Source organism: Fukomys damarensis, unplaced genomic scaffold, assembly GCF_012274545.1.
Source record: "Fukomys damarensis isolate Sample0158 unplaced genomic scaffold, DMR_v1.0_HiC HiC_scaffold_16, whole genome shotgun sequence".
Taxonomy (NCBI): Eukaryota; Metazoa; Chordata; class Mammalia; order Rodentia; family Bathyergidae; genus Fukomys; species Fukomys damarensis.
The window spans coordinates 74,187,281-74,198,237 of record NW_022900928.1 but is presented as its reverse complement, the minus strand read 5'-3'; the positions used below and the strand labels follow the sequence as shown (position 1 = coordinate 74,198,237).

At 50.8% G+C, this 10,957-nt stretch overlaps 1 protein-coding gene across 2 annotated transcripts; it reads right to left on the bottom strand.

Moving 5' to 3' along the window:
* Window positions 1–4,166: 4,166 nt before the first annotated feature.
* Foxred1 (FAD dependent oxidoreductase domain containing 1) lies at window positions 4,167–10,922 on the bottom strand. Of its 2 annotated transcripts, none has more exons than XM_010628648.1 (11): window positions 10,655–10,922; window positions 9,843–10,063; window positions 8,763–8,873; window positions 8,377–8,495; window positions 6,799–6,893; window positions 6,451–6,552; window positions 5,931–6,007; window positions 5,617–5,777; window positions 5,338–5,467; window positions 5,017–5,121; window positions 4,167–4,785 (listed from the first exon to the last, which is right to left on the bottom strand). In XM_010628648.1, exons 1-11 carry the CDS (start codon window positions 10,905–10,907, stop codon window positions 4,531–4,533), a joined length of 1,629 nt encoding a protein of 542 aa, XP_010626950.1. In that variant the 5' UTR covers window positions 10,908–10,922; the 3' UTR covers window positions 4,167–4,530. The 2 variants fall into 2 exon arrangements, with proteins under 2 accessions (XP_010626950.1, XP_033620314.1); XM_033764423.1 differs by lacking the exon at window positions 10,655–10,922 and adding an exon at window positions 10,545–10,639.
* Between the last annotated feature and the right edge of the window lie 35 nt (window positions 10,923–10,957).

The window sequence follows — 10,957 nt, the reverse complement described above, 5'->3', positions numbered from 1 at the left end:
AGGCGGGACATGGCCAGTTCCCGGAAGCGCAGGCCTCCCCGCCGGTCTCCGCCCGTCCCGGGGAGGCACCTCCTCTGTACGCGCGGGGCTACAGACGCTCGGGACTCGTGCGAACCGAGCCCTGGTTTTGTTCTGGGTCGAGGGGTGGGGGGCGAGGCAGAGGAGGAGAGACTCTCATTTCATTTATTTCATCTTTTATGCACGAGCTAGGTGGCGCACTCCTGTTATGGCAGCACTCCGGAGGCTGAGGCAGCAGGATAGCAGGGTCAGCCTGGGCTACAGGAATTCAAGACAAACCTGAATTATGTAGCGAGACTGTTCATACGTTATTTTTTAATGTGCAACTGAAAACGATGAGCCTTGGTGAGATTAAAGGCTTTTCCCAAAGTGCAGAGGGTAAGGTAAGCAGCAGAATGGGCACCCGAGCCCTCAGAAACTGCAGGCGCTCCCCACCCCCACCCCCCGGACCTTGCGCTTGTGAGGCAGCCGCTGCGGAACCACTGAGCCAAGTCCCCTGGCTCCCTTTTTTTTGATGCTGATGACACTGGAAGCAGTGTCTGATGTCAGCCAAGGTGCTTTGCCCCACGGGGAGCGATTCCCACAGCTAGTGACAAGGGGAAAGCCACAAGGTGTAGACAAGATGTTGGCAAGTCCTGGGTTAAATGAAGCTGGTGACTCCTTTGTCCTTCATCTCTGAGTCGTGAGGTATTTGTGAAGCACCGTGGGGTAATACAACATGTAAAGGTAGTGATTCCCGAACTTTTTTCACCGTGGAAGAAGTCTTTATACCATCTTACTGGGCAGTATTCCCGTGTGCCAGTTTGGGAAACACCAGCCTGTAGGGAGGCATGTGGATTGCAGGGGGTGAGGTTAATTTGATTGTGTGGATCTAAGGTTCATGACCTCTGATTTCTTCCTTTTCTTCCAGCCACACCAAAGGGTGAGTGGCCCAACCCAAGAGGCAGTTTGATCTAGGGTTGTTCACATACGGTTTTTCCAGATTCCCTTTTCTCATCAGAATCATGGTCTCTGGTTGCCAGGGTTACTGTAAGAATATTTGCTTATTTTTTATTTTAAGACAGAATCTCACTAAATTGCTGAATTAAGCAGGCTGGGTTTGAATTTGGGATCCTCCTGCCTCAGCCTCCCAGAGTACTGAGATTACAAAGCATGAGGCACTACACCTGGCTCTCATGAAGTTGAGTAAAGCTGTGTAGGTGTAGAGGCCTCTGTAATGCAACCTCTGTAAATACTGTAAAGCACTTGCATAGGTGCCTCTGTGTGGGGAGCCAGGTGAAGGCCTCTTCCTTTGGACCCTGAGATTGGAGGGTCTGCACGAAAGGTAAGGGTCTAAGGGCAGCCTACCAGCTACCTTACAGGGGTAACTGAATGTCGGTCCTGACCCTTCCCTACCCCCAGGCCTCAGCAAGTTCCTTCTTGTCTTCCAGCAGGTTGTGGCTCTTCCTCTTCCGCCTCTCTTGAGGTCCTAGGTCTCTGTCATTACTCTTGGCACATGCACCCTCTCTCGGCCCATCCTTGAGGCCTGCCTCTGCTGGTTGCCTTTTTTTGTTTGTTTTGTTTTTTTGAGACAGAGTCTCACTGTGTAGTTGAGACTGACCTGGAACTATGTAGCCCTGGCTGGTCTTGAACTCACAGTGATCCTCCTGCCTCAGCCTCCCGAGTGCTGGGATTACAGGTGGGCACCACCATGCCCAGCTTGCTGGTTTCCTTTTGTTCTTCCTTAAGGCCACTTGTGAGGAGGGAGTAGGCATCTTACCATGGACCCCAGTCCTGCTCATTTCATCTCTGAGGCTATCCCTGCCTACTCCCTGACACGGCCACCATGGGTCTCCTTTGTACTGAGTCAGGCTGACATGCATCATTTTGCACACTGGCCACTTCCTCCTCAGCTTGCTGCTATCCACAGGCACCTCTTCGGTGTCCTCCTCTTTAGGCAGAGCTCTGACCTTTAAACATCAGTGGGGTCCACTATTTTTTTTTTTTTTTTGTACCAGGGATTGAACTTGGGACCTTGTCCTTGCGAGGTAGGCAGTGGAGCCACTGAGCTAAAGCCCCGGCCCCTCCCACTAGCTTGTTTTTGGCCCCTGTTCTTCTCCTGTTGTGTTCCCTGATGTCACCTCTACCTATAGTCCAGACTGTAGGCCACACCGGTCAGCCAAGACACCTTTAGTTGTCCTAACTGTTCCGCTCAGGTCGGCCCTTCCCCTCCCATTCTCTGGGAGCCGTCCCCCCACACGCCCGGGGCTTACTGCACTCCCTGTGGTGTTGCTCTCCTCACCTCTGGACTCCATCTGCTTCCCACCATGACGGGTATGGGCTGCAGCACCAGCCTGGGCCTGGCCTCCTGCCCATCTTGACACCCTAGCCCATTGTCCACAGAGAGCTGGGCTGACTTTCTTTTGCTTGTCTTTTGTATTTTTCCAGTGCTGAGGACTGAGCCCAGGGCCTCACACATGCTAGGCAAGCACTGTACCATTAAACCGCAAGGTGATTGTTTTGTCTTTTTATAGTATGTACTGGGGATTGAACCTCAGGCCTTCCCACTGTACTATATCTCCAGCTTTTTCTCTCTTTTTTTTTCTCTCCTTTTCTCCCTCCCTTCCATTTTGAGACAGGTCTTACTGAGCCATTAAACTCAAGTTGCCCAGACTAGGTTTGAATTTTCAATCCTCCTGCCTCAGCCGCTTAGCACTCCCCTCCCAGAGTACTGGGATTTCAGATGTGCACTGCCATGCCTGGCTTTGTTGTTTTTAGACAGTCTCATCATGTAGCCCAGACTAGCCTTGAGCTTCCAACCCTCCTGCCTCATCCTCCTCTCAAGTGCTGGAATTATAGCTGTGTGCTACCATGCTCAGTGTGATTTCTCTAAAAATCTCCTGAATTGGCCCCTACCCACAGGAGAAAACCCAAGCTCCTTAGTGTGGCTCTTTAGCCTCTGGCCCCTCCTCTTTCATGCCATGATCCAGGAAGGAGGTCACTGTGAATCCTGCTATGGTCTAAATGTTGGTATTCTCCAGAAGTTTCTATGTTGGAACCTGGGACACAGTGGTGGGAGCTTTTGGGAAATGATTAAATCCTGAGGTCTTTCATTATATGCATGGGACAGGTGTTGCTATCAAAGAGGATGAGCTGGACGTGGTGGCACATGCCTGTGATGCCAGTACTTGGGAGGCTGAGGCAGTAGGATTGCTGCAAGTTTTGAGACCAGCCTGGGCTTCATGGTGAATTCAAGGGCATCCTGAACTATATAGCAAGACCTAGTCTTGTTTTTTTTTTTTTTTTCCTTAGAGACAGGGTCTCACTATGTAGTTGAGATTGACCTGGAACTCACTATGTAGTCCAGGCTGGTCTTGAATTCACAGTGATCCTCCTGCCTCAGGCTCCGGAGTGCTGGGATTACAGGTGTGCACCACCACGCTCGGCTGCGAGACCTAGTCTTAAAAAGAGCATGAAGGTAACTACCTTATACTTGCTGAGGACACAAGAAGAATTTGCCATTTTGAAGCAGACAGCAGCAAGCTTATCAGACCAAGAATGAGCTGGTGTTGATCTTGGAATTTCCAAACTCTAGGAGTGTGAGCAGTACAGACCTTTTGGTTATAAATGACCCAGTCTAAAGTACAGTGTCACAGCAGCCTCTAAATCTGTACTTCTCACCTCTGGGGCTTGGCATGTGGGTCTCCCTCTGCTGAATCCAGCCTGCTTGTCCTTTCGGTTCAGCTTGGAGGTCTGCACCCTGGAAGGCATCATGGACATACTCCTCCCCATCCCTGCCCTCCAGGTCGAGGCGACCTTGTCTGGGGATAGCTCACTGCTATCTGCTCTGGAGGGATAGGGAGGGCAGGATACAGATTCAGAAGCTTTAGTGGGACACACGCCATGCTGTGCTGTGCTGTGCTTGCTGCCGCATCTCCAGTATGTAACCATGAGTACAGGTGCAACAGATGAGTGACGCATCCCTTCCCTCTACAACCAGAGTTCCCACAGGGCTTCAGAAGGGCAGGAGTTCATAGAGGGATGCTCAGCTCCCTGATCCGAGAAGGCTCCTGTGAGGGGGATGGGGCTTTGGCTCCCACACTTCAGGAGCAAAAGCTCTGGAATGCTTCGAGAGCTTCTGTCTTAAGAAATGGGACCAAAGACTGGAGTGAGAGAGTTCACCACATTTATTGATCTATGACTAGGGTAACAGACAGGGTGCATCTGTGCTGGGCTCTGTCCAGAAGGGAGGCTGTCCTTCAGGGCCAGAACCAGGAGGGAGCCAGTCCTGGGTCGGTTTCTCAGAACTCAAGATCCTGGACCACCTTGGGAGGCACCAGCCTGGCCTAGGGATCAGTCTGAAGGTCCTGCCCTGTCACTTGCTACTCGCCTGGGGCTCAGGGCCTGTGCCTGCTGGCCTGCAAAGCTACGTGGGGGCTGTGCGGCCAAAGTGAGGGTGGTGGGGAAAGGAATAAGGCCCTCGTGCAGTGTGGGAAGGATCTGGCAGTGGAGCCCAGTGTGGAGCTCATAAGCTCAGATGATATTTTGTTCCAGGACCTTCTCCTCCAAGTAAAAGCGGCTGAAGAGGAAGGGGCTCATGTCGATGGTCTGGAAGCGGCCCTCCAGCAGCATCTCAGCCACAGCCCGCCCCACACCTGGGGCATGCTGGAGGCCATGGCCGCTGAAGCCCGTAGCAAAGTACATGTTGACCACTAGCGGATGGGGGCCCACCACACCATTCTGGTCAAAGGTGTTGTAGTCATAGTAGCCAGCCCAGGCGCTGCGAACCTGTGGGTGCAGGAGATGTGGGGGTCTCAGCAAGGCTGCATACATGCTCAACCCTCACTCCTGATCAGGAGCAGCTACTGAGGGCCCCATGAGATGGCATGTGCTCAGCAGACTTGTTAGGGGTTCTGCAGTGGAGCAATGGCAGGTCCAAGGGGGTCAGGATATTCCAGTATGACTCATCCTGTCCACTGTCCAAAATCAAACAGAAAAAGCCACCCCTGCCATCCCTACCTTTAGAGCCTCAAAGACTGGCACCCTCTGGGCCAGATGGGGCCACACTTTGTTCTGGAAGAAATCATGGTCCACTTCCAGGTCTGCTGGGTCTGGTTCCTCCTCCTGTGTGAGAGATGGGGACAAGGCTTATACTCAGATTGCCTGGGGAAAACAGGTAGACCTAAACCTCATGGGTTCCTTTAAAAGATGAGAATGGGGAGATAAAAGATCCCAGTTCTGATGGGAAGGGCTGAAACATTAATACAGAAAAGGGGCCCTGACTGCCTGTCTCCTCTTTCCCTGTCTGTACCCACCCACTCTGCCACAAGCTCAACTTACCTCAGTGGGGCTACGGCCACCTACATAGTTGTTGCCCAGTCCTTCCCGGCGGAAATAGACTCCATTGGTGTCTGTCACCAGGGGAGTCTCCAGGCCTGGCCCTTGGGGGCAGTGCCACAAGTACACAAACCTGCCATAACCAGGGAGGTTAGGATATCACAAGAACAGTATGGCCGATGACCGTACCCACCCCAGCCACACGCGCATGTGCACAACCAACTTTTGTATCATCTCTGTCTTTCTCTCACCAATCTCCTCAGCTACCCTGAGGGAGGCTACCTTTTCCTCGGTTCCACAGGTAGCTTGGTGCCCTGCAGGGTGCCAGGTGGCCCTTTCCCAATACCAGCCAGCTCTGCAACCTGCCCAGACCAGGCTCCTGCGGCATTGATCACTATGGCACATTCTACTGGCTGGTACTCCAGGCTGTTGTCCATCTTGACCTGCAGGCACCAGAGGGTAAGAGGAAGGAGCCCTGGCCCACAACTGGGTACCATGAGAGGGACACTTCCTCCTGAGCCCTAATTTACCCATGCTGGAAAGTGGGGAGAAAGAAGGCCACCAGTCAGAAGGAGCCACTGGATCCAGAGACTTACATGGACCTCATGGATCCTTCTCAAGATCACCTCTTCCCCACTTGAGTTCCTCATGCTGTTCGATGAAGTAAGAAAACCTGCAGAAAAGAGGAATACAATCTTAGAACCTGGGGTGTAGCACATGCTTAACACGTATGAGGTTCTGGTTGATTTGAAGCACACACACCTACGCCCTAAAAAGTGCCCCTTAAGTAAGGAAATGGGGATCCCACTCATTTCTTAAGGAAAAAAAAAGCTAAAGAATAGGTGCTTTCCCACAGACACTGAAGCCAACAAAGATCAGGTAACTGAGATAAACTTGGCCACATGTGGGACAAGACAGTGCTGAAACTGTTGAGCAGGTCACAAGTCACAAAGCAGCCTTGTGAGGGACACAGTCAAAACACCCAGAATCTGCCCCTGGGGGCTGGGGGCAGCCCTCTCCCTCACCAGCCCTTGCTTAGCCCATGAGTGAGAAGCTGGGCCACAGTAAGGCCTTGGCCTGGCTGCTAGAGGACACAGCATGGGTCCCTACACTCACGTGTCACCTCTCCCTGGCAGAAGAGGACTCCCATTGACTGAACCTTTCGCCGAAGCCCCTGAAGCAGAGACCAGGGGTCAAACCAACCTTCATTTTCCAGCCCTGAGACGAGAAAAGGACAAAGTAGGAAGTGTGACTAGGGCCTGCTTCTCCTATTATACTTCATGCTGCATTTGTCTGGGCTTGGGAGCCAGGGAAGGGTCATCTGGACCAAATGGACCAGGAAGTCCAATCCTGAGAAGGACAGAGAAGCAGCATAGCTGGGGCATGCCCTGTTACCAGGAGGGGGTGGCCCTCCTGCAGCATGGCCGTGGTCTGGTCAGACTGCCAGCATGGAGGCAGACTCACCATAAGACGCCAGGGCTACTCCCTCCATGTTCATCCAAGGAAACTTCTTCTGAAGCTGCTCAGGAGACATCAGAGAAATTTTGGCCCCTTCCTGCCTGAGAGAAATGAGTGCGTCTGCATGCATGTACCAGATAGGGTGAGTGTGTGCAGGATAGGAGCATGGACCCCAACTCTGCAAGTGGGAGTCCAGCTTGTTTATGTCACTCCTCTGCCCTAAACACCTCAATTTTCCCTCCCTGCTGAGTGAGCTCGGGCACCTAGTCGAGGTTCTTTGCTATGTGAACCTCTGTCTTTGCCTACACCTTTATCTCTGTTTAGCACACTAAGCTCCTTCTGGTCCCCTACCTGTTCCATCTCCTTTGTGACCTGGTCGGGAGATGAGTTTCCCTCTATACCTGGCAAAATGGGTTTCCTCTCCGCTGCCTGGTACAGTCCTTCCTATCAGTGTCTCCTCTGGGACACTGCTTCCCAAGGCCGGGTGCTAACAAAACGCTCTCATAAACCAGACTGCCCAATGAGTTAAATCCTAGGGCCACCATTTGTAAGACTTGAGCCCCGTGCCTCAGTTTCCCCACATGTAAAATGGGGATTAAAAAATTTTTTTGGATTTGTTTATTTTTATTTTTTGAGATAGGGTCTTGCTATGTAGTTCAGGATGGCCTTGAACTCACTATGTAGCCCAGGCGGACCTCAAATTTGCAGTGATCCTCCTGCCTTAGCTTCCCAAGTGCTGGAATTACAGGTGTGTTCCACCATGCCCAGCTAAATGGTGATATTATGACAGTTAAATGACTTCAAGTGGTAAAGCATTTAGGATATTATGTGATATCACTAGTGAGAATTCTGGAGAGTTTGTTAAAGAGAGCCTTCAGCCACAATGTACTGCAAAGATGCCAACTCTTAACTGATTTTGAGACTTAAAGGCACGGCCAACCTGCTGCCTGTTTTTGCAAATAAGACAAACCCAACCAATTACATTTTTCTCTATGGCTGCTTTTGTGCTACAATAGTGGAGCTGACTGGCTACAACTGAGCCTGAATGACTAGAAAAATCTAAAATATTTTATTATTTTTGCCTTTGACAGAAAAAGCTTGCTGATCTTGACTGAATGTTCTTTTTAAAAGGCAGATTTCTAGCCAGGCACAGTAGGGCACACTTGTAATCCCAGCACTTGCAAGACTAAGGCTGGAGGATCTCAAGTTCAAGTCCTGCCTGGGCAACTTAGCAAGGCCCTGTCTCAAAATAAAAAATAAAAAGGACTGGGAATGTAGCTTGGGAACTAATCCCCAGTACCACAAAAGAAAAAAACCCAAATACCCTTCATATTCCTGGACTACTCTCTGAGATGTCAGTTTCTTAGGCCTGGTGGTTCTTATAACCTGGCAAATGCAGGGTCTGCCACAGCAGCGTTCTGTCATTTGCTGAAAACCGTGCCACAGGGATGGAAGGGCTTGTCTTTCTGGACAGCATGCGCTCCTACAGAGCAGGTACCTGTTTCATCAACTGCAGCCTCTTCCTAATGTGGTGCTTGAAAACATGAGGCTGAGAAAGAGCTAAGGGCTGTGCTGGGCACCCACCTCTGCATTTTCACATTGGTTTCCAAAATGGCAGCACCCTTTTCTGTAGCCAGCAAGAGGTAACCAGAGGGGTTGAACTGGAGGTCCAAGGGAGGGGTATCGACCACAGCCAAGTACTCCTGTGTATAAAGAAAAGCCACTCAGAGGCTGTCTTGAAAAATTGAGGGAAAACTTTCCTGGCCAATCACCCACAGCTCCCAGGTCCCCAAACACCAGCACCCCAAACCAGAAGAAGCCTCCCTGTAGACACCAATACCGGGAAGAGAAGGAAGGCCCTTAACTCCTAGCTGCTTGAATTGCTTCCTATCTCTCATTCCTCTCAAAGGCTGGGCTGCTTCTCCCTCTGAGTGCCACCGTCCCAATCCCCCAAGTCATACTGCACATACATTGATGTTCCGTAGAAAGTCAATTGAAAAGAGGGAGAGCTGGACATTCTGAGGCAGTGAGAACTGCTGACGAATCCCACCCACAGAAAGTCCTGTGGAGGCTTTTGAGTACTGTGGAGAGACAAGAAAAGCTGAGGTAGACCAGTATGCTGTCACAATGGAATGCTGCATGGGAGCTGTGAGTTCTACACCTGAAGTTAAAGGGAATCCTCTTTGTAAGTTTATAACCTAAGAGCAGTCAGGGTGGAGAAACCCACGTGTAAGTCCACCAGCAGCCCAAACAGTGTTAAAATCACCACTGGCAGATGGGCATAGCAGTGAGGGTCAGTAATCTACAAAGGTCTGGCACAATGAGACAAAACAATTATGTTCTGGAAGTCTAACAGTAGGAGATTAAAACGTGGTTACTAGGGCCGGGGATTTAGCTCAATGATTCTGCTGCCTACCTTGCAAGTGCAAGGATTCGAGTTTGATCCCCAGTACCCAAAATAAGTGAGTAAATAAATAAATAAAAATAAAATGTGATTACTAATTAAAGAATGAAAGGAAAGAAAGACTATGACCAAGGTACCAAGACTTGTAGCTAGAGAGGAATGGGAAATATGAACTAAACTGCAGAAACCTCAAAAGTAACAGAATATAGCCAGGCATGGTGGTGCACACCTATAATTTCAGCATTTGGGAGGCTGAGGAAGTATGACTGTGAGTTTAGGCCAGCCTTACATAACAAGACATTCTTTCTCACTCTCTCAAACAAAACAAAACAAAAAACCCTTCTAAAACAATGGAATCTAAAAGAAGGCTGAGACAGTTATTTGCATTAATAGACTGAAATGCAAGGTCTCTTGGCCAGACCTTTGTCACCTGGAACTACCCAACAACACAGAATCTGCTTTCAAAAGCAAAAACCTTTTTTGTCAAAGATCTTGGTTTGAGGAAGAAACTCAACAAAGTCTAAAGCACAGTCGCTGTCCTCTGGATGTGCAAAGATTGAGGTCTTCCCTCCTCTTTTCTTGCCCTTAGAGTCCTTAATAAAGTCCCCTTGCCCCACTCATGATTCTGCCCTACCCCAGACCTCACCATGTGGTCTCGTTCCACCACCAGCACCCGAATGGCATCTCGTCTCTTCGCCAGCTTCTTCAACCAAAAGGCTACCGACAGGCCAAGCACTCCACCTCCTACAATCACCACATCCGAGTGTTCAGGGGGTAGGTGCCTGGTGTCACACAGCAAGTCGCCGGGCTCTCCGGGCATGATCGACTGGATCTTCTTCTTAAACTCCGACACCTTTCCATCCCAGTCTGTGGGATGTGGTTATGGTTAGAAGGCTTGGGTCTCTATTCCCAGGTAGTGGGGCACAGGAAAAGGTGGGCACTTGAGTTGGAGTTGGAAGTCCTCACTGTCATCCTTTCTAAGCAGTACCGTCACAGCTTTGCTGTGTGGTCCTTATACAGTCAACCTGCCCGATCATGCATGCAGCATGCCTGGCACTGCAGTCTTCAACTTACTAAATTAGCACTTTCCACTCTCTCCCTAGGTTAGGCGACAAGTTTATCTCCTGAACCTCTCTTCCACTTAAGCACCAGACTCAAGATATTCAAGGGCACGGTGATCTCTACTAGGGTATCCCAGACCCACAGGACAAGAGGTGCTGGCATACTACGAGGCAGCTCCCCCTAAAAGGTAACTTATCTTAGACACCCCTGGATAGCCATCTCCCCCTGCAAGTTTCCTTTTTAAGTGATATGTGTCACTTGAGAACGGCCGCCTTGGTATCCGTACACTTGCCCGGGGTCTATGAGCTCCGGCAGGCAAGCTTTCTCAGCCGGCCCACAGTCCTGCCAGCTTGGGCCCTGAAGGTCACGCCAGAACCATAATATCCTCGGCTTTACCCAGAATGGAGTATCCACTGTGCGTGCCTACTTCCCGGATCGAGAGACTCCGGCCCAGGCCGAGCCGCAGGAACCTCCGAAGCATGGCTCCTTCTGAGCCGAGCCTCTCTGAGAGCTGGTTACCCCATACTCTTACTACCAGGGTATCCGCCACTTGTTCAGAAGAGCACGCCCATTGGCCAGTGGTCACCTCCAGGTCCCCGCCTCTCCACGCTATAGGCTGCCTCCGACCCAAGGCCTGCCTACCGCTCATTGGTCCTCCCTTCCTTGCGTCATTCCCGCGCGCCCTCCGGACGAGATGGG

Bases quoted from the DNA above. Each gene is read 5' to 3' on its own strand.
- Foxred1 (XM_010628648.1), bottom strand. From the start codon at position 10,907: ATGAGCGGTAGGCAGGCCTTGGGTCGGAGGCAGCCTATAGCGTGGAGA. The intron at 6,553-6,798 runs GTGAGTCTGCCT...TTCTCGTCTCAG, and splicing joins AGTAGCCCTGGCGTCTTATG to GGCTGGAAAATGAAGGTTGG. The intron at 4,786-5,016 runs GTAGGGATGGCA...CTGCACCCACAG, and splicing joins CAGTCTTTGAGGCTCTAAAG to GTTCGCAGCGCCTGGGCTGG.